This window comes from Sebastes fasciatus, chromosome 13, assembly GCF_043250625.1.
Source record: "Sebastes fasciatus isolate fSebFas1 chromosome 13, fSebFas1.pri, whole genome shotgun sequence".
NCBI classification, from domain to species: Eukaryota; Metazoa; Chordata; class Actinopteri; order Perciformes; family Sebastidae; genus Sebastes; species Sebastes fasciatus.
In genome coordinates this window covers 10,561,750-10,589,091 of record NC_133807.1, presented here as the reverse complement: position 1 = coordinate 10,589,091, position 27,342 = coordinate 10,561,750, and the positions used below count along the sequence as shown (strand labels likewise).

General features: G+C 40.1%; 1 protein-coding gene and 1 long non-coding RNA gene across 3 annotated transcripts in view; one reads left to right on the top strand and one right to left on the bottom strand.

Annotated features, from left to right (window-relative positions):
• Positions 1 to 3,542: 3,542 nt before the first annotated feature.
• On the top strand, positions 3,543 to 5,308 carry LOC141781577 (uncharacterized). The gene is made up of 2 exons (XR_012596889.1): positions 3,543 to 4,334; positions 5,183 to 5,308. It is a non-coding gene; the product is annotated as an uncharacterized LOC141781577 (long non-coding RNA).
• A 9,898-nt stretch (positions 5,309 to 15,206) lies between these two features.
• tnrc18 (trinucleotide repeat containing 18) overlaps positions 15,207 to 27,342 on the bottom strand; it is a 52,533-nt gene continuing 40,397 nt past the window's right edge. Inside the window, exons 22-30 of one of the 2 annotated variants that reach the window (XM_074657392.1) lie at positions 26,512 to 26,587; positions 26,263 to 26,371; positions 25,790 to 25,906; positions 24,006 to 24,158; positions 21,760 to 22,922; positions 21,037 to 21,720; positions 20,690 to 20,926; positions 20,157 to 20,231; positions 15,207 to 18,707 (exon numbers count right to left, since the gene is read on the bottom strand). In XM_074657392.1, coding sequence (XP_074513493.1) covers positions 18,501 to 18,707; positions 20,157 to 20,231; positions 20,690 to 20,926; positions 21,037 to 21,720; positions 21,760 to 22,922; positions 24,006 to 24,158; positions 25,790 to 25,906; positions 26,263 to 26,371; positions 26,512 to 26,587 — 2,821 coding nt within the window. In that variant the 3' untranslated portion in view covers positions 15,207 to 18,500. Of the gene's footprint in view, positions 18,708 to 20,156; positions 20,232 to 20,689; positions 20,927 to 21,036; positions 22,923 to 24,005; positions 24,159 to 25,789; positions 25,907 to 26,262; positions 26,372 to 26,511; positions 26,588 to 27,342 lie in introns of both variants that reach the window. The other variant, XM_074657391.1, reaches the window with a different exon arrangement.

Genomic DNA, 27,342 nt, shown 5'->3' with positions numbered 1-27,342 from the left:
AATGTCTATTCAGCTCTATATGTCAGCATTCTATCACGCTCTTTATGATGCTATTGTATTCTACTCTATATCAAAGCATTTGATCAGTAATTGTGATATTCTGTGCCGCTATATATGACAGCATTCTTTTCCGTTCTAATGTCATTACAACTAATCAAAATGCAATTGTAGATATCTCTAATGTTAATTCCAGATAGTCAAGCTTAGCTATTAAATATTAAAACAGCTTGCCATAGAATTGTCCAACGCAGACGCTAGGCTATGCCAATAAACATGTAGCCCAAGCATCAAAATGACAGTGCCCTTCATTTTTTTAAAGGTCCCATATGTTTACATGCTGTAATGTTAAAAAAAAACGTTATTTTCCTCATGCTGTCTGCCTGACATATACCTGTATTCACCCTCTGTCTGAAACGCTCCGTTTTTTTTTCAATGGAACTGCAACATAATTGCGTTGCTAGGCAACAGTTTAGGTCCATGTTTACTTTCTGTCAGCTGATGTCATTCACATACACTGCAACTTGAAATAAACTGGGACACATTTACATTTAAATGTTCCATATATCGTAGATTTGTGACATCACACATGCATAGTACTCCTGACTGCTTGTTTAAACCTGCTTAATAATAAAAGATACCTGAACATCTCACTTTTTATAATATGGGACCTTTAAGGCTTAGAACAGTTTGATAAATTTGACCGTATTTAGGTTTTTCAAATTAACATCAACATAGTAGTAGTCATAGTTCCTTCAATGAAGTCAATGATTTCTCACAGAGATTGACAGAGTAGTAGTAGACACATGGGACACTACAATTGCCAGAAAGTCTTGACAATCAGATTAAACTAACTCTCCTGTGACATCATCAGTGACATGATGGAATGTTGCCATTGTGATGTCATAAATGATGTCACATAAACTGTGACATCATAAGTGACATCAGGGAACGTCGTCGAAAGTTTACTTATAGAACCCCCGTTACGCCCATCAATCACAGATCAAAAAACAAGTGTTTTGTTGATACTGCCGCGCGTAGGACGACAGGCCACTCGCAGACGGGGACCGAAGGCCGAAGACTCGCAGCAGACGGAAGGTTGCCCGACGCAGACGCAAAGCAACGCCATTAACCACGAAGGGAAAGCATTAATGCATTAAGCATTAATGTTTTTCATTTGTCTTAGTGGTTTTTTTTAGGTAGCATATTTTACTTTTTTTCGATTTTTTTTAATCAACATTAACATAGTCGTATTCACAGTTCCCTTGATGAAGTCAATGATCTCCTTCATTCAGACTAAACTAACATTCCTGTGACATCATCAGTGGTTTCATCTGTGAGATCATAAATGATCATGTCACATAAACTGTGACATCATCAGTGACATCACAGTTTGTGGTTGTGTCCAAAATTCCATACTAACATGCTATTTAGTACACTAAAACAGTATGTGAGATATTTTAGTAGGTCCGAAACCTAAGTATAAAACCTATAGTACGCAAATTGCATACTATTTCCAGTAAAATATTACAGTATGCAACGCTGAACATTACGTTGGCAGAAATATCCCACAATGCAATGCGGTAGTGAAGACAACGTTGATAATACATGTCGACAGACAGTTCTGTAACATCAATAACACTTCAATTTAACTGTAAATATAAGATTTCAGTTTGCTCGGTTTAATAAATATTTGAAATTAATTCAGACTCTATATCTCACAAACCGTCGATTTTAACACATGAGGTTGGCACAGGTTACCATGGTTATGCGTCTCGAACCGGCAAGGGGGAAGTAATGACGTTAATTACTTCTCAGTGTGTCCGAAAAGACACATACAACTGTTTATTCGCACAAAAGTATGTTGAACTTACTATTGTACTATCGTACACCTATTGTGTATTTTTTTTTTTTAAATTTACATCAACATAGTAGTAGTCATAGTTCCTCTGATGAAGTCAATGATTTCTGTCATTCAGATTAAACTAACATTCCTGTGACATCGTCATTGAGATCATGGAATATTGCCTCTGTGACATCATAAATGATAATGTTACATAAACTGCAACATTATCATTGACATCGTAGAATGTTGCCTCTGTGACATCATAAATGATAATGTTACATAAACTGCAACATTATCATTGACATCATAGAATGTTGCCTCTGTGACATCATAAATGATAATGTTACATAAACTGCAACATTATCATTGACATCGTAGAATGTTGCCTCTGTGACATCATAAATGATAATGTTACATAAACTGCAACATTATCATCGACATCATAGAATGTTGCCTCTGTGACATCATTAATGATAATGTTACATAAACTGCAACATTATCATTGACATCATAGAATGTTGCCTCTGTGAGATCATAAATGATGATGTCATAGGAATGTCTATTCAGCTCTATATGTCAGCATTCTATCACGCTCTTTATGATGCTATTGTATTCTACTCTATATCAAAGCATTTGATCAGTAATTGTGATATTCTGTGCCGCTATATATGACAGCATTCTTTTCCGTTCTAATGTCATTACAACTAATCAAAATGCAATTGTGGATATCTCTAATGTTAATTCCAGATAGTCAAGCTTAGCTATTAAATGTTAAAACAGCTTGCCATAGAATTGTCCAACGCAGACGCTAGGCTATGCCAATAAACATGTAGCCCAAGCATCAAAATGACAGTGCCCTTCATTTTTTTAAAGGTCCCATATGTTTACATGCTGTAATGTTAAAAAAAAAAACGGTATTTTCCTCATGCTGTCTGCCTGACATATACCTGTATTCACCTTCTGTCTGAAACGCTCCGTTTTAGTGCATTTCAATGGAACTGCAACATAATTGCGTTGCTAGGCAACAGTTTAGGTCCATGTTTACTTTCTGTCAGCTGATGTCATTCACATACACTGCAACTTGAAATAAACTGGGACACATTTACATTTAAATGTTCCATATATCGTAGATTTGTGACATCACACATGCATAGTACTCCTGACTGCTTGTTTAAACCTGCTTAATAATAAAAGATACCTGAACATCTCACTTTTTATAATATGGGACCTTTAAGGCTTAGAACAGTTTGATAAATTTGACCGTATTTAGGTTTTTCAAATTAACATCAACATAGTAGTAGTCATAGTTCCTTCAATGAAGTCAATGATTTCTCACAGAGATTGACAGAGTAGTAGTAAACACATGGGACACTACAATTGCCAGAAAGTCTTGACAATCAGATTAAACTAAGGTCCCATATGTTTACATGCTGTAATGTTAAAAAAAAACGTTATTTTCCTCATGCTGTCTGCCTGACATATACCTGTATTCACCCTCTGTCTGAAACGCTCAATGCCCCACTAGGGCGCGTCCACTGGCGGGGTTTAATTCATAGACATAAGCGCTATATTTTATTACCTGTTTTTAAGCCAGGCATTGACGGTGACCTGGAGCCTACGTGCATCACCTAGGCTCCAGGTCACCAAAGTCATTGTTGTTTCAGAGTCTTCCTGGCAGAGCCTTTTTTAATTTTTCTCTCGTTGTCTCAAATCAAATGAGCTGTCACACAGAGTATATCTGAATACTCTATGTGTCACAGCTTCATAACTGTCACCAGCCGTGGAATGTAACTAAGTACATTTACTCAAGTACTAATCAATGCTGAGATGTCAGCAGCAGTATTATGAGCAGTTCTCACTTTACTTCATAATTCTTGTGTTCCGTGATGTGATGTGTGGCGTCATTGGCATCCGAAACCGTGTTTACAAGTAGAGGTCATTTCTGTCTCTAAAGACAGACCAGAGGGACGCTCAACGCCCCACTAGGGCCTGCCACTGGAGGGCTACACAGCGAGAGCTCTGGCCAGGCATTGACACAGAGTCTGCCTGGCAGAGCGTTTTTTTCTTCTTTTTCCTCTCCGTCTCAAATCAAATAAGCTGTCACACAGAATATATCTGAATAGTAGAACACAATAGTAAATACCTTGAAATAGAAAGAGCTTATCATCAATGAATCTGTGCCGAACAAGAACTTTGTTCGCTAGAGAGTTTTGGTATTTGACTATTATTATATTTCATTTTTAAAGAATATTTCAGAGATTCCTGCGCGTACCACTAGAGGAAGCACATGTACCACCAGTATACACAGCTGAAAACTGCAACAGTCAAATAACATGATTTTTTATATTTGAATGATTGTGTGTCTGTAATGTGTTTTTTTGCTTCTCCGTCCTCCAGAAAATGCTGGAGAAGCAGCTGGAGAACCACAGAAAGGCTCATCAGAAGCAGCTCAGCCGCTGCTGAGACGAGATCGATGCTGGACCCCCTCAGAGTAAGGAAACACCAGTAAAGAAAAATATTCTCTTGACACTTTGATTATTGTTTCAGATTTTTTTTTTTTTTTATTGATTGTAGAATGGAACCAGGGGAATTACAGTGTATCGAAACCACTTGACTACATGAACATTTTATCGACATACTACACTATGATTTTTGAAAAACTGTTTCAACATACTATATTATGACTTATTCAATTTTTTCGACATGCTATACGTTTTTTTTGTACATAATATGTACAAAATATGACTTATTTTTTGACATACTATACTGTGACTTTTGTTTTGACATACTATACTATGACTTGTTTTAGAGATATTATACTATGACTTTTTAAAATTGTTTCGACATACTATGCCTTTTTTTGGACATAATATAGTATGATTTTTTTTCAACATCCTATACCAGGACTTATTTTCGACATGCTATACTATGACTGTTTTTTTTTTATCTTATTCAAGCTATTATACTACTACTAGACTTTTCTTCGACATACTATACTTTGACTTTTTTTTTACTTTTTTAACATACTATGACATTTTTTCGACAGACCAAATTTTTATTTTATCGACATACCATATTATGACTTTTTAATTTTTTTAACATACCATATGACTTTTTTAAAAATTCTTCACATACTATACTATGACTTTTTTTCTGACATACTATACTGTGACGTTTATTTTTTCGACATACTATACTATGACTTTCAACATTTTATATGCATTAAAAGTCTTAAAAAAGTCATGATATAGATTAATACGTTTAATTTTCCTGTGCACAGTATGCACAGATGTTTGTGATGCAAATATTTACGGCGTGCTTCTCTGCTTTTCTCCCCAGGTGACTGCCGAGTTTCTAGAGAGATTCTTCGCTCACTTCATCCAAGTCTTCTTTTACTGTCTGAATGTACTCAGAGGGACAGTCGGGGTCATATCTGCAGCTTGAATAAAAACATTCATTGAAATTTGCTATTTTCTGTTTACTGTGTGTATATATATATATATATACATATATAAGATAACATGTTGAAAAAATGCCATAATATAGCATGCCCACAAAATAAAAAAGTCACAGTATAGTATGTTGAAAAAAAGTCATAGTACAGTATGTCGGAAAAAATTAAAAAAAAAGGTCATAGTATGTCGAAAAATTTAAAAAAGTCAGAGTATAGTATGTCGAAAAAAGTCATAGTACAGTATGTCAAAAAAATACAAAATGTTATAGTATAAAATAAAAAAATTCATAGTATAGTATGTCGAAAAAATAAAAAAAGTCATAATATAGTATGTCAAAACAATAAAAAAAAAGTCATAGTATAGTATGTCGAAAAAATTAAAGTCATAGTATAGTATGTCAAAAAAACGTCATAGTATGTCAGAAAAAATAAAAAAAGTCATAGTATAGTATGTTGAAGAAATAAAAAAAGTCATAGTATAGTATGTCGATAATTTTAAAAAGTCATCATATAGTATATCGAAAAAAAAAGTCATAGTATAGTATGTCAAAAAAAACTCATAGTATAGTATGTTGGAAACAATTAAAAAGTCACAGTATAGTATGTCAAAAAAACCTCATAGTATAGTATGTTGGAAACAATTAAAAAGTCACAGTATAGTATGTCAAAAAAAAGTCACAGTATGTCGGGGAAAAAAAACAAAAAACGATGTATAGTATGTTAAAGAAATAAAAGTCATAGTATAGTATGTCGAAAAGATTAAAAAAGTCATAGTATAGCATGTCCAGACAAATAAAAAGGCATAGTTTAGTATGTTGAAAAAAAGTCATAGTATAGTATGTCGGAAAAAAGTCACAGTACAGTATGTCAAAAAAATACAAAAAGTCATAGTATAAAATAAAAAAAGTCATAGTATAGTATGTCGGAAAAAAGGTCATTGTATAATAAGCCATAAAAAAATAACATATGTCATAATAAATACCACAAATAATATCAGAGTATAGTATGCTATTAAAAATGTCATAGAATGTCTAAAAAAAAGTAATAAAAAAGCTTAGTATAGTATGTCAAAAAGTCATAATATATTATGTCAAAAAAACATTAAAAGTCACAGTATACTATGTAAAAATAGTCATCGTATAGTATGTAAAAAAAGTCATAAAAAAGCCATAGTATAGTATGCCGTATAAAAGGTCATAGTACAGTCAGCCATAAAAAAATAATACATTGTCATTAAAAAGACAGAAAAGGTCATAATATAGTATGCCATAAAAAAATAACATACTATGTCATAAAAAATGCCACAAATAATATCAGAGTAATAGTATGCTATTAAAAATGTTATAGTATGTCTTTAAAAAAAAGTCAGAAAAAAGCTTATTTTAGTATATCAAAAAGTCATAATATAGTATGTCAAAAACACATTAAAAGTCACAGTATACTATGTAAAAAATAGCCATAGTATAGTATGTCAAAAAAGCCATAAAAGAGTAATAGTATAGTATGTCAAAAAAAGTCATAGTATAGTATGTCAAAAAAATTTAAAAGGTCATAGTATAGTATGTCAATAAGTCATCATATACTATGAAAAAAAAAAGTAATTATAGTATGTCAAAAAGGCTATAAAAGAGTAATAGTATAGTATGTCGATAAAAGTCATAAAATGTCTTGGTATAGTAAGTCTAAAAAATTATATAAATGCTCAGTATAGTGTGTCAAAAAATCATCGTATAGTATATCAAAATGTTATATAATAGTCATAGTACAGTATGGTGAAAAAAAATTATTAAATGTGTCAAAAACGTCATAAAAAGACAGAGTAACTAATATGTCAATAAGTCAGTAAAAGCCTTAGTATAGTATGTAAGAACAGTCAGTATAATGTAGTAGCTTCCTAGTAAAATCAAATAGCCACAGTAAACACCAGATAAACAGTTCCAACTGGGAACATCATGTTATTTGTTGTACTCACATGGTTGGATGGACTTGTAGGCTCTTGGGTCTGGGTTGTTTGTGACTGATGTTGATGAGTCCTGATTGAAAGGAACTCAAACTCAAAATAAACAAAACAAACCAATTCTTCTAAAATCAAACAGAAGGAAAATAATCAAATAAATCAATATATTATGGTTCCTTATGTTATGTTCACGTTTAGGTTATGGCTGAGAAACTAACTTCCTCTTTCCACACACCTGGTTTGGTTAGTTTGGGCAGATTCAAAAAGGACACGTGTTTCTCTCTTCACTTTCCGTTAGAGTAAAAGGGACCACTAGGTGGCCTCCATAACCTGTTTTCTAAACTATTTACTTATTTTTTAATCAAACAAAAACTGTCTCTTACATATAGTATGTAAGTCAAAATGTCAAAAAAGTCACAGTACAGTATGTAAATAAAAGTCAGTATAGTATGTCAAAAAAGTCATCGTATAGTAAGGGAAAAAAAAGTCATAGTATATGTCAAAAATGTCATAAAAAGACATACTATAGTATGTCAAAATGCAACAAAAACACATATTATAGCATGTCTTAAAGTCATTAAAAATTCATATTATAGTATGTCATTAAAACGTCATAAAAATATATAGTGTAGTATGTTTAAAAGTCATAAAAAAGTCAAAGTATAGTATGTCAAAAAGTCATAATATAGTAAAACGAAAAAAAAGTCATAAAAAAACATGGTATTGTATTTAAAAAAAAAATAAATTTTAAATCTGAGTATAGAATGACAAATAAAAGGTCATAAAAGGTCATAGTATAGCCGGGATGCTGGAAGTCACTCAGAGTTGGGTGCTGAGAGAAAGTCAGTCTATATAACGACATCATCCTAAATGCTGAGCGTCATTCATGTTTTTTGCTTTAATTAGATTATCCAGGATGATTTATATTTAACAGTTATTAACAACATTTTACACAAATGTCCAGGTTTCCCCTGTGAGTGATTTGCCTTAGATGCTCTGCAGCAGCTGGGTGTTAACATGGCTGCATTGATGCTAACATGATGAATGTAATATTGCAGTTCTTCACAGTGACCACTAGAGGGCAGTGAACACTAGTCATTTTAAATACACAGGTCATCTCTTTGCTTTGTACAACTGGTGTGCATTTTGTTTTGTCTTTTAGATTTAACAGCAGTGATTTATTGTTAATCATCTTCTTGTTAACGCAATATGTGAAATACAAAAGAAAACACTATTGGTATTGTATATTGTTTATGTGTACAAAATAACCCCTAACAAATACTCTGTGTAACATCAAATAATACACAACCTGTATAAATAATACACATAAACAATATACACCTGCATGTTGAAACATGAAGGTGTGGAGGGATGACAGGAGAGAGGAGGGAGAGGTGATGGATGGGAGGAAAGAGAGAAAACCAGAGAAGAGGGGATTGGCCAGAAGAAGAACAGAGGCAGGCATCCTGTGACTCCATGTGCAGATACGTCTCATAAGTAGGATGGATAGAGGACGATAAAAAACAGTCTGTCCCTGTAACACAAGATATAAAAATGAAATATGACAGAAAACTTCCTGGGTGGTGAGCGTCGGCCCTCGCCTACAGGTGGCAGCCTGGAGCTGGAATAAGACTCCTCTGTTTAAAATGTTTCTAATACTGATGTCAGTCCCAGAGCAGGTTGTTCAAGCTTTACAATGTAGGCTATTTATGATGAAGCCTATGTGTAACACTGTAAAAACACATACTCAACATACTCCCCTATAAAGGCAGGGAACAGTAACAAGGATACAAAAAACTGAAGATAAGAAAAGGGAGTTTAAAGTTCAGTATTTTTAACTTGTGATTTTACGACAAAAAAAAATCTTCACAAAAACTAAAGGGAATATTAGGAGAAACCACATTATCAACATAGAAAATGTGCTTTTTCAGCTTTCTATCTAACATTTGCGATTACCTTGAAATTAATGTAGCCTAATAAACTAATACACAATTTAGGTTAATTCATTTTAAATATGTGATTTAAAAGAAATACCCACAAATTCAGTCAAAAGCTGAGATGTCATTTACTGTTATACTCTGCTAAGCTGGGCTGGATAGCGTTAAGCAGGACTAGTTTAGCTGTTTTTAATTATCTAAATTCTAAATCACAGAGATGTTAGTTCATCAAAATGCATATAAATTTACTTTAATAAAGGAAGCAGCTAAGGGGGTAAAAGTATGTACTGTATATTTAGCCTATCTTTAACTGGATATAGCTCTCTTGCTTTAGCGGTGTAGTTCGGTTTGGTTTTCAGCTGTATTTTGTTATAACTGCACCCTTAACATGCTGTTTTTTTAAATTATATTTATATATATATATGGGATAAAAAAATGATATGGTGAAATCATAGACTATACAGCCTTTAAGTTGTTCTAGGGGGGTTTCTGGATAACTTTTGTTCGTTTCAAATTAGCTTTTTCTTGTATACAAACTTATTTTTCTCTCTCTAAAAACAGAACTATGTGAACATTTATTTATTTATTATTATTTAATAATATTTATTTTGTATTTATCTATATCAGTGGTGCATGAGAGGCAAAACCCAGGGGGAAAAGTCCTCGCTACTGCTCTCTGCAGCGGATTACCTTGAGCGCACGCAGGGTAACAAATGAAGGCAGACCAGATGAAGGTATCATCATTTTAATCAGCTCTTTTCTTGTCTGGATCTTGGAAGCTGGACCGTCAGAGGACAGTGTTAAGAGAGATTTTAGAGATTAAATCATGTTCCCTCTCATCCTCCGTGTAAATGATAACCTTGCTCCTTCATTAGGAGGAGCTGGCAGTCTTCAGCTGTCAGGTATTCAACGGGCATCGCCACGTCTTCACAGCTACAATTGGATTTCATTCACACTGTCACTACTCTCTAAATACCCGCAACGGCAGCTGTGTGCGTGTGTGTGCGTGTGTGTGTGTGTGTGTGTGTGAGAGAGAGAGAGAGAGAGAGAGAGAGAGAAGTAAACATGGCTGAAATACAAAGACTGTGATGTTTCATTCATTACGTTGTCAGCATGAATAATAGATATCTAATTGATATGCAGTACATCACACACACACACACATACACACACTTCCATGTGAGATCGCACTCTGAACTAATATTTGTAAGGCTCAGTTGTCATTTCACATTCAAATTTATCACAAGAGGCAAAAGACAGAGAGAGAGATCAAAAGCCAGAGGAAAACAAAGAACACACACACACACACACACACACAGAGTTCGTACATACAGTATACTGTATATATTATACAAACACGCAGCAGGTGAATTACAGAGTAAACTAGTTACTCTGTAATGGCTACCGTGGGAAGACGTCCTATAACAGTGGTTTCCAACCTGGGGTCAGATCAGACCTTCCACAGAGGTCACCAGATAGATCTGAGGGGTCATAAGGTGATAAACAGGATAGTACTGTTTATCACAAACTGATATAGCCTATAAAACAGATAATTCACATTTTAAGTTTCATGATTATGTGTTTTACATTGTCTGGTCAGGCAGTAAAGACCGTGACACGAGCCTATCTCAATGGGGGGACGCATCAATGCCATAAAAATGGTAGCGTTGCCTAGGTTTTTATACATTTTCCAGTCAATTCCACTGAGCGTCCCTCAATCTTATTTCAAGAAGCTAGACTCTTGTTTCATCTTTCATTTGGTCTGGTAAAGGTATGTCGAATTTCTAGAAAGCATTTAAGTAAAGGTAGAAGTGAAGGTGCATTTGGTCTTCCAGTTTAAATTGTACTATCTGGCTGTCATTTAGATATTCTCGCTTTCTGGCGTGGTGTCCCTCCTGTCAGTAAACCTTAATAGTCCAACAAAGGCTAAAAAAAGACATATAGAGGAATAGGAAGTATTTTACTTTAGTTTCACTATGTCAAACAGAGAGGGACTTTTTCAGAGAATTTGGCAACCTGTTGTTAGTCTGATTGAAACATTTTAGTGAATGATTAATGGCCTAACAGGTTAACTGTGTCAAGTGTCAATACCTTGTAACTGATGTGATAAACTGTGTAACTTTTCCTTTTTGGTGTTACCACCAATGTCTTTTTAGCTGTTTTTTTTCCTGTGCATTTGTTGTTTGTGTGTTTGTTTGCTGTATTAAATGACAGTTTGTTTAAATCAATATATTGACAGGTTGATATAGACATTATAACACTGTAGGAAACAAAAATATATAAACAAAACAGAACCAGAAATAATGGGATGGATTTAGATAATAAATGAGGACCAGAAAACAAGCAGAGAACAAGATATAGAGGTACATAATGACCCCGTTACATAAGGAGCTTAAAGAAATAGTTTGACTTTTTGCAAAATATGCTTCTCTGCTCTTTTGCTGAGCGTGAGATGAGAAGATTGATACCACGCTCAGCGCCAAGAGAGGAGCTGGAGCCAGGAAGTGATTAGCTTAGCTTAGCATAATCACTAGAAGCAGGGGGAACCAGCTAGCCTGGCTCAGCCCGGCTGCTGTTCACTAAGAAACACAGAGAGAGCTGCAGGAACCAGCTCTTGGTTAGATGCCTGAAATACGCTCTGTGGTTAACACAAGCTTAAAAGATTTCTATTTATTTCAGCCGGCATAAACCAGGAGGAAAACAGACACACAAGTAAAGTCATCTGAGAGTGACGGATGTGAGAGAATGAAAGAAAGACACATAGAAAGAAGGAAGGAGGAGAAAGTAGAGTTAGTATAGAAACAAATAACAGAAAACTTTTTTTTTTTTTCATCCTTTTTGACAAAACCGAGTTGAAGGACACACAGTGTTGTGAAAGTCTGAGAACAGACTCCAGTCTGAATAACAAGCCTTTCAAACTGTTTGTGCTCAGTGTGTGTTTGAACGCCCCCTCACTCAGATACCTGTCTCCTGGGAAACCGGTGCGTACGACCCACACACACACACGGCTGCCTGGAAGTAAAGATTGAAAGAGATGTGGGGGCTTTCAGCAGTAATGAGTTCAAACACACACACACACACACACACACACACACACACACACACACACACACACACACACACTAGCATCTCCCTTGGCTCCCTGTGTTTAAGCTGCAATGAAACCTCAGCCAATAGAAAGCCTCTGTTCATGTGATGTCAGCCAATCAGAACCCTGCATGCTGACACACCCACAGGAGGGTGTGTAGGGCGCTGCTGAGGTAGGATGGAAAGTATGTGTGTGCCAGTGGATGTGTGGATACCTTTCTGTGCTGGTGTACTGTATCTGTGTGTGTGTGTGTGTGTGTGTGTGTGTGTGTGTGTGTGTGTGTGTGTGTGTGTGTGTGTGTGTGTGTCAGAGGAAGCTCCCAGCAGGTTCTGATGTTATGCTGATGTTGGTCCTTTGAGGGAAGCAGAGAGGCGACCGAACCCCTGACTGCTGCTCTCACCGTGAAACAGGAACACACACTCAGTTCATGTCAGCAAAGATTTGATTACACGTGGACACACAGGAATTCAAAAGGCAGGCACACACACACACACACACACACACACACACCCTTGCCAGCTCTTTGAGGGCAGAGTCATGAACGGTCAGCAGTGGAAAATGTGTCTCCCGCGGTCAGCTCTGCAGCTCAGCAGAGGAAGCTGAACTTTCCTCCATTTTATCACAACCAGCAGCTTCATTACTGGGCTGCCAAAATGGAGGCCTGATGGAGTCCACTGTTGATTAAAGGGGCAGTCCTCACAAACTGATCCCAGGCACACAAGCAAAGAGAAAACAAAACACGAGAGCAGCTAATTAAGGTGAGTGAGCTGCTTCTTCTAGTGGCAGTGAGAGCTGCAGGAGACGCGATGATGGAGGAGGAAGATCAACAAAGTGGAATTAGCTGAGTATTTACTGTGAAGTATTACGTTAAACAAATAGGTTGACATTTTTAGGGAAACACTCGCTTTCTCGCAGAGAGTTGGAACATAGACTGTATATAAGAAGTGGACGTAGACACCGTCACCCATTGGTTTGTGAGCTGCTGTTTTTAAAGCCTCGAGTTCTGCATTTTGGCCGTCGCCGTCTTGGTTTGTGGCCGTCACCTTCCTGTTTTTTTGCAACCAGAAGTGACACGACAGGCTGGTGCGAAGTACAACCGACCGCTGAATAAGACACGTTTGGGCGACAAAATGTTATATTTAACTTTCATGAACTGAAAACACGCTGTGAAAGGGTTAAAATTCAAACACGAAAACACGGACAACTCCCAGACCGGACAACGCCGTGGTAGCGACCTGTCAATCACAAGGTAGCCCCGCCCTAAAGCATCCCCTGCTTTATGGTCTATTTGACTCTAAATGGGACCATAATTTACTAAATGAACATCATGCTGTATTGAAGAAGACTTGAAACTAGAGATTGAGACCATAATCTCATGTTTACAATGTTTACTGAGGTAATAAATCAAGTGAGAAGTACGGGTCATTTTCTCACAGACTTCTATTCTTCTGCAACCAGAGGAGTCGCCTCCTGCTGGCTATTAGAAAGAATGCAAGTTTAAGGCACTTCAGCACTGGCTTCACTTTTCAGATCCGGAGGTCACCCACTGAGTTGGATGAGAAGATTGATAACACTCATGTCTGTAGAGTAAATATGAAGCTAGAAGTCAATTAGCTTATCTTAGCACAAATACTGGAAACAGGGGTAAACAGCTTTCGGGGCTGTCCAAAGGCAACACAATCCACCAACCAGCACCTCTCAGCTCACTAATTAACACATTATTTCTTGTTTATTCAATTTGTACTTAAGTCCAGTCTTTAAGCTAAGCCAACCAACTGCTGGCTTTAAAGATACTCTTTATAAAGAGGGACGACATGACAGCTCCCCGAAAGTGACGCCAAAACATCTCGATCGCCCCCTGGTGGCTGGCTGCAGTATAGGTCATAAATCCTGCCCCCTCAATGTTAGCTTGTTTGGTCACAAGTACACATCAAATCCGTTTTTCACAAGGATGGTTTCGTAGCTAACTAAGCACAACCTAGCTGCTAACGTAGCAGCTAGGTTGTGTTCAGCTCGTGTTTGGCACGAGAGGGTGTGTGGGCGGGACCTTGATACCGCGGCTCCAGCCCCCCGATCACTACTGCACAGACTCTGGTTCCAAATAACGTCACAATCTCAAGAGAGTAGCTCCCGTATACGGGATATTCTGGCTTCACTTTTGTACAGCGGGAGGAAGTGAAGATGCATCGTCCATCTATACAGTCCATGGTTGTTTCATCAGAGTGGTTTCATCATGTGAAACCTTTCCTTTAAAAACATCTTTGTGAACATGTAACTAAAACTCAAAATGAATCAGAACTGTGTTCCTGCTCTCTTCTGACTGAAGTGAACAAAACCAGTCAAAGGGAGGGATGAAAGGGAAAAGTGTTGCATTTAAGCAGTTTAAAAGGAACACAAATGTCATCAAACAGAAATCACACAAGAGAAAAGCTTGAAGTAATTAAAGAGCTTTTGTTTTCACGTCAGAGACTCACAGAACACCAGGAGTACAGTTCCATCTGTTTATTGATTAACTATAAAATATCGAGTTACTAAAACAATTTAAAAGAAACACTGATAAACGTGGTTGCTGTCTGTAAAAAAAAAAAGAAAAAAAAAACCTTACACATCCAGTATAGGGTGACAGAATATATCTGGTTTCAGATGCATCTCTAAAATGTATTCTTTTTGCATTTTTACAAGATTAGACATGTGTACAAAGTATATTCTGATAGCTTTTTCTCCACTGGACAGTGAAGGATCATTTACAAAACTTAGATGATTTTTCTATTTATTTTCAAAATAATCTTTTTTTTTTTTTCTGTAACAGGACGACAACGATACTGAAGGAACAGCAGACGAAGAACCAGCCTCCAGTCCACCTCTCTCTCTCTCTCTCCCATTCTCTCTTTTACTCTCTCCCATCCATCTCTCTCTTTCTCTCTTTCTCTCTTTCTCTCTCTCTCTCTAGCAGCTAGCTCCCAGTGCCTGTCAGCAGTATTGCTTGAGAGGCGTGGACGATTGTTCAGAGAGGGGAAGCAAGGGGGAAAACAAATGATGGAAACATGCAAAAAAATAATAATAATACAGAGTTGAAAAAATAAATCACAGCAAAAACAAACATTTTAAAGACAAGCCAAACGGTGAGAAACAGAACGTATACAAAAACAGGCTCTTTAAAGATGATACCGAATGAAAATGAAGGCGAATTGGGCAATAAGTGTTCATATATGTGTGTGTGTGTGTGTGTGTGTGTGTGTGTGTGTGTGTGTGTGTGTGTGTGTGTGTTGGACCCTGTTTGAAGGCCTAAGGCTGGGCTTTGGATGGAGATAGGGGGGGGGGGCAATAACACACACCTTGAAGGGTTACAATGGTGTGTAAGCATGTGCATGTGTGCGGTAATACCAGAGGATAAGAGTGTGATGTCTTATCACTCTCCCTCACACACACACACACACACACACAGAAAAAAAAGTGCTTTAGCAGCTCCGGGGGTAAACAAACATTCATAACGGGCACGTTAACTCGTTGACTCTGCACACACCGGTACGACCTCTGTACCCATTACGCTCCCACGGCTGAGATACCAGCCGCGGGTTCCGTTTTGGCCGACTGTCACTCAAAACTTTTGAACTTTTTTTTTGTCTGCAGAAATGTGAGTCTCGGCCCTGAAAGAGCAGACATAAGAGCGGCGGGCTTGAGGAGCAGGTGGGGCTTTAGCGGATAAGATTTTCTGGCATCAATCGATTGAGAGTAATCTCAGAAAAACAGCACATATAGTCACTCTGTACCTGGTTAAAACCACTTTCAATACTAGCAGCACATTATCAAACTTTTCCTTTACCTCTCTCCTGCACTGAAATTGCTACTATACCGGCAGACGATCGACAGGATTCTTTTTGTCATTTATCGGGAATATATATATATGTCACATTAACAACATTAACATCTCGGGGCTGTCCTCCGGGGGCGTCACGCAGCCGTCTCGGAGTGAGTAAAAACATGATATAGCCTATAATAAAATCAGACATAACCAAAAGATCTCAAAAGAGTAGAAAATATTAAACCTATTGAATATCAACAAGACAATCTTCAGTCTCTGCAGCAAAGCAGAGAGAGGGCAACGTGGTAAGAAACATACAAGAAAATCAACATGATAATCACAGATATATACTATGTATACAGTATACTATATACCGATATAGATCTGATACAAACTCTATACACAATAGTGTAACGAAGTGGGTTGAAAGCTCAGGAACGGAGGGTTGTTTAATCTATAAATCACAAAGAAGAAAGGCAAAACACCAATCTGATTACTTTCATGATGGTAGGGGGGCGGGACTTAAGCGAGATTTGGCGAATCATCATCATAAGGCCTGGGAGAGTAAGGCCGCCCGAACGCTCACAACCCTGAGCACGACATTCAACAGTCTCACCCTAAAAAAACGGCTAAGCTAGGCACGTGGAAACAAATTCATAAGCAGCCAAGAGCGCCGAAAAGAAGAGCGTGTAAAAGGGTGTGTTCGTTTCTCTGTTTCTGAGGGCGAAGGGGCATCACCGGCATACAGGAGGCGGGGGGTGGGGGGGTTAGGTAAATACTCTAGGAAGACACACAAAGACTCCCAGCTACAGAGTCTCTCATTCAAAGTGCACTCATGTCAAAGATGATTGCTTGGAGGTGCGAAATGTGATCAAACGGGTGTCAGATAGACGTCCATAAAAAACAGCAGAAGCAAAAAAGGAAAATAAAATCTAACACAGGACATTTAGAGGTTGAAAACACTGCAGCCAAAACGGATGAACGAAGCCAAACTGTGTGAAGATAACAGTTAAAACTGAATTATGTTCGTGATGTAATCAGTGCTGGCAGCTTCATACGGACTATCGGTGCCACGACCTTGATGCATCTCGGACTGACTGCAATGTTTACAACCCTGAAAACACCTTAAAGGAAAGGACAAATCCACCCTCTGGGACTCCCACACTGTCAATACATCAGCTTGTCTTGTTCAGTGCATTCACAGAGTCGCTTTGTGATCAAGTGTTTCTCGGTTTGCCCGTTTTTGTCCTACGTTTCCCAGTATGCTTTTGTAGCTACGCTGGGTCTCTATTGAGGCTTCTGTCAGGCGGAGAAACTGGCGTCTCTACCTCCTCTAGGATCTACTTTCTCCACTTAATGTGGTTCAACCTCAAAAATGGGCAAATACGAGCTACTTCAACAGCAGCTGGTTTCATAGTGTTTACGTGTTCTCAGGGTGGATTTTTCCTTTCAGATAAGGAACTCAAAGATGAAAATGGGAAGTGCTTTTAATAGTACAAGATTCCTTCCTCTCTCTTTTTAAGCCTGAGTCTCTGAGGGAGTCAGAAGTTTTAGTAGCACACGGACAGTTTGCCTGCCCGAGTTAAGGATTGTCAAAGGGGGAATTGAAGGGGTTAAATTAAAGGAGGATAGACTTTAAGTGTTTTTCTGTTTAAGTGCTCTCTGTTGGACAGCAATGGAAGGAGTCTCTACCTCTCTCTTTTCTGTGCGTCTCTTTTCTCTGTCTGGCGCTACTGCTGTCCTGTAGATACATTTATATGACTGTAACATGACTGTAACATCACCACGGCAACATCATAATCACAACGTCACATCACTGCCGTCTCGCGTCCGGACAGACGCGGGCCTCTCTCTCTCTCCTCTTTCATCATTCACAGTTCATTAAAGCTTCTCGACTGTTTTTACCTCTTTAGAAAAAAGTACTCTGACATAAATCTATTACATGAAAATAAAACACTCATATTTGTCCTCTATATAACTGTGTGTGTATTACATGGAGGTGAGGATTTACATGTGTCCGTGCATGTGCGAGTGTAAATGTGTCTTTTATGCAGAGGATTATTTACATGTAAAAGGAGACTGAAGTGCTCGTGTGTGTGTGTGTTCTCAAGCTTTCCCATGAACACGACGAGCCGAACAATACGTGCTGATGGAGTCTGTGTGTGCAAAGGTTTCCAGGAGACTTGTTCCTTGTAATACTGTCTATAGTGTCTCCCGTCTCTGTAGTAGAAGCTGTTCATGACAGTCTGTTTTTGAAGTGTATCATGGTGTCGGAGCGGTTGGGTTTCATTGAAAGATCCATCATGAGTGAAGATCAGTGATTAGACTTGGAAAAGACCGTCGGGGGTCGGTGGTCCAAAGATGGTGAGTTGGGGTCAGTATTTGGTTTCAGCAACTCGCAGTGAGTTTCTGTGTTGGTTCAGCAGATGACTGGGACTCCGTCGGTGTTGAAGATCATGCCGGTGGTGGGTTCGTACGTGCCGGCCAGGTAGTAGAGGTCCTCGCTGTCGGCGTAGCGGCGCGTGTGGGTCATCTGCTCGTACTCCTCCACGCTCACCACCAGGCACTTGTGGCTGACCGTCTGCACGTCGTTCTCGTCGCTGTGAGACGACTGGTAGAGGGCGCGCTGCGACAGAGACAGAGGGGTTTATTCTAAATCTACTGTATATACTGTGGATGAAACACCTGCTTCTTTTCTACTAAACAATGAACTGCATTCACTTGTTGTCTGTGGAGCCCCCAAACAAAGAACGTAAAAATAAATATAAACCTTGATGTTTTTTTCAAGGACAATAAAGTTGATCCTAATCTTGACACACTGCATTATCCTTTTCAGCTAGCTGAAAGCTTACTTACATCAAATTACACCAGCCAGTGTACGTAATGTCATCACCCATACACTGTACTGCATACTGCTGTAGCATTTTCTTTGCCGGGTACTTTATGAAGGAAGGAGTACGCCTCCTGGAGCTTTTTAGAAAATACAGACTTTCTCTTCAGCATGAGAGCTGACTGTTGGCGTACTGACAGGTTCTGTCAGAAAGAGCCACAGGCGTCATAGCAACAGCCCCGACAACAACACATTGATAGATTGACACACATACAGACAAATCAGTGTTGAATGCAGATGTGTTGTTTATGTTGTTATATTGGGTTAGGTAACAATGAGTGGACAGATCATGATAAACATCTACTGTATGTAAGCCCTGAAGAAAAGCATATTATTATTATACTTGTGGTGAAAACTGGGACAGTTTGGTGGTGACGGTTGAAAACAAGGGCATTTGAGTGTTTTACGGATATTTGTTGGGACTCAGACACCCAGCTTGAAACCGGGACACAGACAAACTGGGACGTTTGGTCACCGTATGGCAAACTAATGCTGACAAAGTTAGTTAGATAACCCTATTTGGAAGTTCACAGACACCATTATTATCTTCAAGTGCTTGGACTTTATTGTGTCATTCTTACCATTTTATCTCTTTTCATAATGTTAAACACAAAACTTCTACGTACTACGTGTTAGTTAGCCAACTTTGTCAGCGTCAGCTTGCTGGCTAAAATGCTTAAGCTACAGTTTGTGATGCTAATATGCAGTACAGTGAATGGATGGTGTAGTTTTATGGAGAATGCTTCTTCTAGGTAGCTAACGTTAGATGAAAAGGCTGGTGTTCAGTGTGTTTAGCTACCGGCGATAAGATAAATAGATAAAAGATCAACAAGAAAACCAAGAAGTTGAAAAATATTTTTGAGCAAGTAAAAGATAAACAGAAGAGTTTAATGAATTGTGGGTAAAAACAATCTTTTTTTTTTTTTTTATCAACTTATTGTAAGTTACAGGAAAAGTATAAAGCGTTCTATTTTCTTTAACATTTTGATTATTTAACATTGTTTATTGATGTATTCAGCTATGTTTTTTGAAATTTTATGTGAAAACATTTTTACTACATTTAGTCAGTTTTGGGCCTCCATACCGTCCAAGCATCTCTTTAGTCTACTTTATGGTTATGATAAAAATCAATAGGGTTTTTTTGGGCCTGAAAACACAGGGAAAATAATAAAAAAATTTCCTCACCTCCATGAAGTCCTTCCTCTGGATAGAAGAGTGCATAGCTGCTGGTAAAGACTGACCACACATCTGATCCCAGTTCTGGAGAGGACAGACGTTTTAGCAAAAAAGCTTCAAACTCATCATACACAAAAAATGTATTCAGTCTGATGTGCGTTTCTTTTACTGAACAGCTATGAATGAATCACGCCTACAATACAAAAAAAAGTCATGATCAACCTTCTCCTGATGATGTCATGGTTTGGTAATGATACAGTAGCATGATATATTGCAGTGAGGAAATAAGAGATTAAAGTTCCATTAGTTATGATATTGAACTAAATAATTCCCCTTTCATGGATTACATTTCCTGAAATTAAATAGGTGTCAAAATGCTCTCACCCCCGAATAAGACCTTCTGTTATTCAGACAAAATAATTTAAATTATCTTTTACTGAATGACAAATCATAATTCTCAGATAGTGATTTATTGAGTTTTGAGAGCTCTAGGGGGTTCAGTTTAATCAGTCAGTAATTTCTGGGATTACAAAACTTCCTACCTTCTTGTCGGTGAGTTTCTTGCCGGGGTTTGTCTCCTCTGGATGATAGAACCAGTTGACCCGGACCACCATGTTGCTCCCCCACGACTCCCACATGCTCTGGATGCGGCCGATGAAGGGCAAGTTGGGCCGGCCGGCGGACAGGAACACAGCGCAGTCGCCGATGCGGATCATCTCTCGGCCGCGCACAATAGCCTTATAGAAGAGCTTCTTCGCCTTGCCCTTCATACCGCGTCTCTGGGGGGGTGAGAAGAGGACAGACTGGTCACAGAGTGAAAGGAGGGGGGATATCTGGACGAATACAGTCGGTGTCAAAATTTCTGTGAGTGATTTTTTTTTCTTCTCACCTGAGTGGGTTTTCCGAACCACTTCCAGAGCTGTCTGGCTGGAAGGAAAGCAGAAATTTTGGGCCGGTTCTCCACACTGGGAAGCCTTTGACGTTTAGCCAGCTCCTTGGTTGTGGGGAGGTGGACCCCCTCTCTCCGCTTTGGTCTCCCCACCTTCCCCTCTCCTCCGCTGGGCTTTGGTTTGGGAGGACGACCCCTTTGCCCCGAGCCCTTCCCGGTGGCTGGTTTAGCAGGTTTAGCGGGAGCAGGAGCAGAAGGAGTCGGAGAGGTTGAAGGGGAGGGAGATTGTGAGGGAGGAGACAGCTCTTCTTCCTCCACTTTTACCTCCACCTCCTTCTTCACCTCTTCTTCCTCCTCCTCCTCCTCCTCCTCTTCTTCTTCTGCTTTCGTTTCTTCTTTCGGTTTGTCCTGTACTGGCGGTGGGGTGACGGGGCCCGGTGGAGGCGTAGGGGTCCTCTCCTCATCTGAGCTGGAGGAAGAGTCATCAGTGGACGAAGAGGACGACGAACAGGACGATGATGAAGAAGATGAGGAGGAACCAGAGCAGGATGAAGAGGACGACGAGCAACTTGAGGTGCATTTCTTCTTTTTCTTCATCTTCCCTTTCTCCCCTTCTTCCTCCGACTCTGAGCTGCTGCTACTCTGTGATTCCTCTTTCTTCTTCCTCTCCTCTCTTTTCTCCACCTCCTTCCTCTCCTCCTTCCTCTCCTCTCTTTTCTCCACCTCCTTCCTCTCCTCTCTTTTCTCCACCTCCTTCCTCTCCTCTTTTTTACCCTTCTCCTCTCTTGAGTCCATCTCCTGTCCTCTATTAGCACTTCCACGACTCTCTGCTTTCTCCTTAGCCAGCAGCGGTGCTTTGTAGGTGGAGTCTTTCTCTGGCAGGCCAGACTCTCTATCCGGGGCTCTTGATTTAGGCTTTAGCAGTTTCTGATTGGTTATGGCTGTGGTGATGGGGGCGTGATCTCCTCTGATGCCCCGAGCCTCTAGCAACATCAGAGCCTTGGTCTTCTTGGTCTTGGGGGAGGTGACACCTTCGTGGTCGAGCTTCACGAGGGGCTCCGCAGACAGGGCCTTGCGCCTCACCACAGGGCCCACGTCACTTTGCCCCGAGCTGGACTTGGGCCTGGAGATGGGGCTGGGTCTGGAGCTGGAGGAAAGCTGGTCGGACGGCATCTTCAGTTTGGGTCTAGGGGCAGATGATGACGACAATGAAGATGATGATGATGATGATGGTCTGGGAGTTAGTGATGAGCCGGATTTGCCTGTTGACAGCCTGGAGACGGGGCCGGCTATGAGTCCAGAGCTGTGGCTGGGTCTGGAGCTGCCGTGATGGTCCGAGGAGGGTTTGGTTTTGGGCAAGGAAGCAGAGGTGGGTCTGGGCGTTGACGAAGCGCTTGGCTTGGGTGCAGAAGACGATGTTGCCATATTGGGTCTGGACATTGGTCTGTTGGTGGTGGGACTGACACCGCTGCTGTTCTCTCTTTCTCTCCTCTGGCTGTTGTACGAGCTGAGGTTGGGCTCGCTGTACAGATCCACAGTCAGGACCTTTCCGTAGGTGGAGGGGTAGAGGGAGGGAGGGAGAACGCGGGCTGGTTTAGGAGCAGAAGGCTGAGCTGAGCTGGTCTTCCTGGGCACCGGGTTGGGAAGGGTGGGGCTACTTGTGGGAGACGTGGTGGAGCTCTTTCGGCCCGGTTTTGCCTGGGTTCCCATCGTTGGCCGGGAGGCAGGACGGGGCTTCTCCTGAGCTGCCTTCTGGATGGAGGAGGTCCTGTCCTGGGAAGGCCTGTCCTGGGAGGGCTTGGCTGGAGCCTGGGGTCTCTCTGCAGGCTGGGTGGAGGAAGACGGAGGATCAGCTTTCTCCCGTCCATCTGGATTCATGGAGGTCTCTGAAAAATAAGAAAGGAAAAACAACAAGAAGGTTTAAGAACTTTTTTTTTGTAAATGGGTTTACATTGGATACGCTGACGTTTTCATTGTGTGGCTTCGTGGTTTTTGTGTTTTTGCCTCACGTGCTGAGAACAGAAGACAAATGAGCAAGGAAACAACTCTGAAGTGAAAACATTGCATATAAGAACTGCTTACCCAGAAGAAACAGGGCCAGCGTCAGCAAATCAGACAGGCAACATGCCATTTATTACAGCTAGAGTAATAGACTCGGAGCTTTACAGAACGAAAACGAAGCCGTTTGAGCAAATTCATGAAACCGATATCAGAGACGACAGCCATGGTCAAATACGAGATGTTTGATGAAAGATCTGTCTGAGCCTTGAGCTATTTTTGTTGGTTCTGTTGTTTTAAAAAGAGTAATCAAAAGAACAAAGATGACAAAAGCATTTTTGATTTGAAATCTCTAATGGTCACTATGATAAATATGTTCAAATAAGGACAGCAACAAACTGCATTGGATGTAACTCATTTCTATTATTATTCCCAATAATCAACATAAATGAAGTCCATGTCAAACCGTCTTCAATGGATAAGAGAGGCACTCAGGGGAGATGATGAGCACTGAGGCAAATAATGTGAAATCCATCTCTTATTTTATGACGTTATGCAGACACGTTTGGCTCCAGTGTGTGAGGAGACGTCCTTTAATGGTATAAGGGAGTTACAATAAGAAGAAAAAAGGCAGCATATCTCAAATAAAAGCAAAACGCGATGGCAGTACTTAATGTACAGCGCACTAGTTTGATCTGAAGCACCATTATCTTTTTCTTTCTTTGATCATTCTAACAGATTTGACACGTTTGGTCCATCATTTCACTGATACATTAGAGTCAAGTAGAATTACACTCAGAGGATATTATAGGAGGATAGGCAGCGGGTCGGTGGGATGGTAATAACAATTAGTAAGCAGAATAATGATGACACTAAAAGTCAAGCTTAAAGCCCCAATGAACCGACAAAAGACTTTTATTATTCAATCAATCCATCCATCAGTTCCTGAGGAAGCCGTCAGAATAGCTCACCTGGTTTGGGTTTGGGTTTGCGTCCAGGTTTTCCTTTGATCTTAGGAGCCGTCTCCTCCGGCTTCGTTCCAGCTTCTTTGCCCTCTTTGCTGCATTTACGCACTCTCCTCCTGGAGCAGCTGGCCACGAGCAGCGCAGGGGACGGCTCAGCGCCTGGACAGAAGCAGAGAGCCGGTGAGCTTTATGGTGCATCTGAAATATTTGACCTATATGCTCTTCATGCTTTCATTATGATTGCAGGACATTATAGCTATTCAGGTTTCTTAAAGGGTAACTGCAGTATTTTTCAACCTGGACCCTATTTTCTCATGTTTTTGTGTCTAACTGACTAATAGTGACATCAATTTCTGAGATTGGTCCAGTATTGAGGGAGAGTTCTGTAGACTGCAGCTGCTAAACGGGCTGCAATATGGTGCTATTGGGGCAAGCTGGCATCGTCATTTACATCCATTAAAAGTGTTAGTATTTTGCCATGACAGACTCTGATTGTTATTATAAGTGTCTGACATTATGGAAAGAGTCTCGCTCAAGAGGAAGTCTCGTTCTAAAATCTGGCGAGGTGACGAATAGTGGAATACATCCACGGTGGAAACGTGAGTGTCAGCCAGGCAGAGTTTGTTGTGCTGGAGTGCAGAAAGCGTAGCTTAGTATTATCTAAAAGGTTTTCAATGTAATGGCTAAATACTTAGATGATTTCGACAATGTGGATGAGGTCTTTGAATTCAATGGCTGCCCGTATTTATTTGAGCCAGAGTGTACGGATAGTCAGATTTCACAACGAGATTTCTCCTTGAGTGGGACTTGGACATAATAACAAACAGACCGGATCAAGAGAAAGGTCTGAAAAATGTATTTCTCTGTAGGGTCCTTTCCATAATGTTGTCAGATTCTCATAATAACAATCTGAGCCTGTCAAAGGCAAAAACAATCACTTTTAGTGAACGCAACGTTACATTGATGCTGCTCACTTGCCCTGGCAGCTTGTTTCGCAGCTGCTGGTTACAGCGTTCTCCCTCAATACTGGACCAATTTCAAAAACTGTGGTCCCCGTTAGTCATTTAGACACAAAAACATGGGAAAACAGGGTTGAAAAATACAGAAGTTACCCTTTAACAAGGAAAAACTAAAACATCTGAATAGAGGCATGCTGTTGTCTGCCAACCTCTCAATTGTGGCAACAAGATAGAATATTTTGAGCAACATTGTGTCTTTTTGAGTGTGTTCACTCCCTCATAAAACATCAACACGTTGGAAGCACCTTGCTTTGCAAAAAGGAAAATATTTTACACCAGCTTCTGATGTGCAGAAATCAACAAAAGAGCCCCAAAAGAAATTTGCCACCACCATTATTTTTGTAAGCAAAGTGCTTCATGTTGTTTCTCTCCTTTAGGACGCCCTATTTTCCTCTCTGTATTTGAAGTGGACAACCATGAAGGCCGAACCAGGCTTTATACTTGGACAACACATACACTTAGGAACAACTATATATATACAAACACACACACACATCCACACACAGCAGTTCAAAGAGTAGGTATGTACGGGAATAGCTGTAAGTTAGCAGCAGTCTACTGGGAAAACTGTTATGCAGAAACCATCAACACACACATGAATAGCAACCATGCAAAAAAGCAGACAGGCGTGATCCTCGGCCTGCACGCACACACACAAATATATTACTTGTTAACCTAGCAGTGACGGAGAGATGCCATTTAAATATATGATTGTGTGTGTGTGTGTGTGTGTGTGTGTGTGTGTGTGTGTGTGTGTGTGTGTGTGCTCACAGTGGATCTTGTAGTCTGGCGGCAGCAGTCTAATGTGGGAGAGGGGGATGCGGCCTGTGTCGCCATCGTCAAACTCCACCGTGATGAGATCATCCTTCTCGTCAATGTCGGAACTTCCTGTTTAGTGCGAAAAAAGTAAGCAGAGAACATTTGATTTTGACACATTTTAGAGATTAAAAACCTGCTGTAACGTAATGTGTTTTGATTTGTATAACCGTGTGACACTCGAGCAACATTATTGCTTATTGTTCACTGCAGTAAAGCTCACTGAAATGTTCACTAAGAACAGAACCCAGACCAGTTATGTTCCCATTACCATTCAAAGTAATAAACTCTGCCGCTTTATACTCTGTAAAGATCTTTTACATTTGTTTTGTGCTGCCGGCTATAATTAAATTGTCCATGTAAGTGGATTATGAGTCCTATCATGTAAGTGGTGGGTGTGTGTGTGTGTTGGCGTGCCGGTGCTGTACCGTTGACAACAGTGCCGGGGTAGAGGCAGCGGTACTGCTGGCTCCAGTAGGCAGCGATGCGAGTGCCCTCTGGGAGGTAGCGCACGGACGGAGGTTTCACATCGATGATCTGCACACACAGAATGTACATACATTATTTCACAGGACAGACTTTGCACATGCACGTATAACGCGTTCTCAGGATCTCACGTCACCAGGAACAGAGAGACGTGGAGCTTTGAGTCATCCGCAAATGTAGAGTTTACTCACAGCCTCCTGCAGCAGTTGCTCCAAGCAGTAGATGTGTGGTCGGTTCCCTCTCTCCCCCTCCACCACCACGCTGTATCTGCAGGACGGACATGTGGGAATAGGGTGAGGGTCAAAAGTTTGGGGTCAGTGAGGAAGGGCCAGAGCTTTTAACGCCACCGTTCGACAGTTTCAAGAGTCACATCAGAAGTGTTAAAATGGTCTCTTTGCCAGAGACAGCACTCAGCCTTTATCTTGATTCTGACCGCTTTGATGTGCAGCCGACCGGGAAATGTGCTGTCTTTTACCAACTACCACTATAGTACTTTGGCTCTGCCTAAAATACAGAGCGGAGTGCGGCTAATGCCTACATCCCCCTGGAATATTAATCCCGTCTGAACAGGGCTTTAGTTTGTTTGTTTTCTGTTAATTAAGCCACTCTGGATTTGAGCGTCAGCTAAATGACCAAAATTAGATCTTGATGTAACGTTTTCATGTTTGTGTGTATGCAAGTTTGTGCGTGTTTGAACGAACAGTTTGACATTTCTGTTTGCTTTTTATGCCACGAGTTAGATGAGAAGATTAATACGTAGGCCTATGTGTGTACGGTAAATATGAAGCTACAGCCCGTTAGCTTAGCTTAGCATAAAGACGGGGAAACGGGGGAATAGCTAGCCTGGCTCTATCTGAAGTAGGACTGTCCCGAATGCCATTTTTTTGGGCTTCGAAGCTTCGGTGAGAAATATTCGAAGCTTCAGCAGGCTGATATGTTCTTCTGTCTGTATGTCTCCATCTCCCCTGTTTCAGTGCCCAGAAGAGTGCAGCTGCCACCCTGATGTACATACACGCATCTCT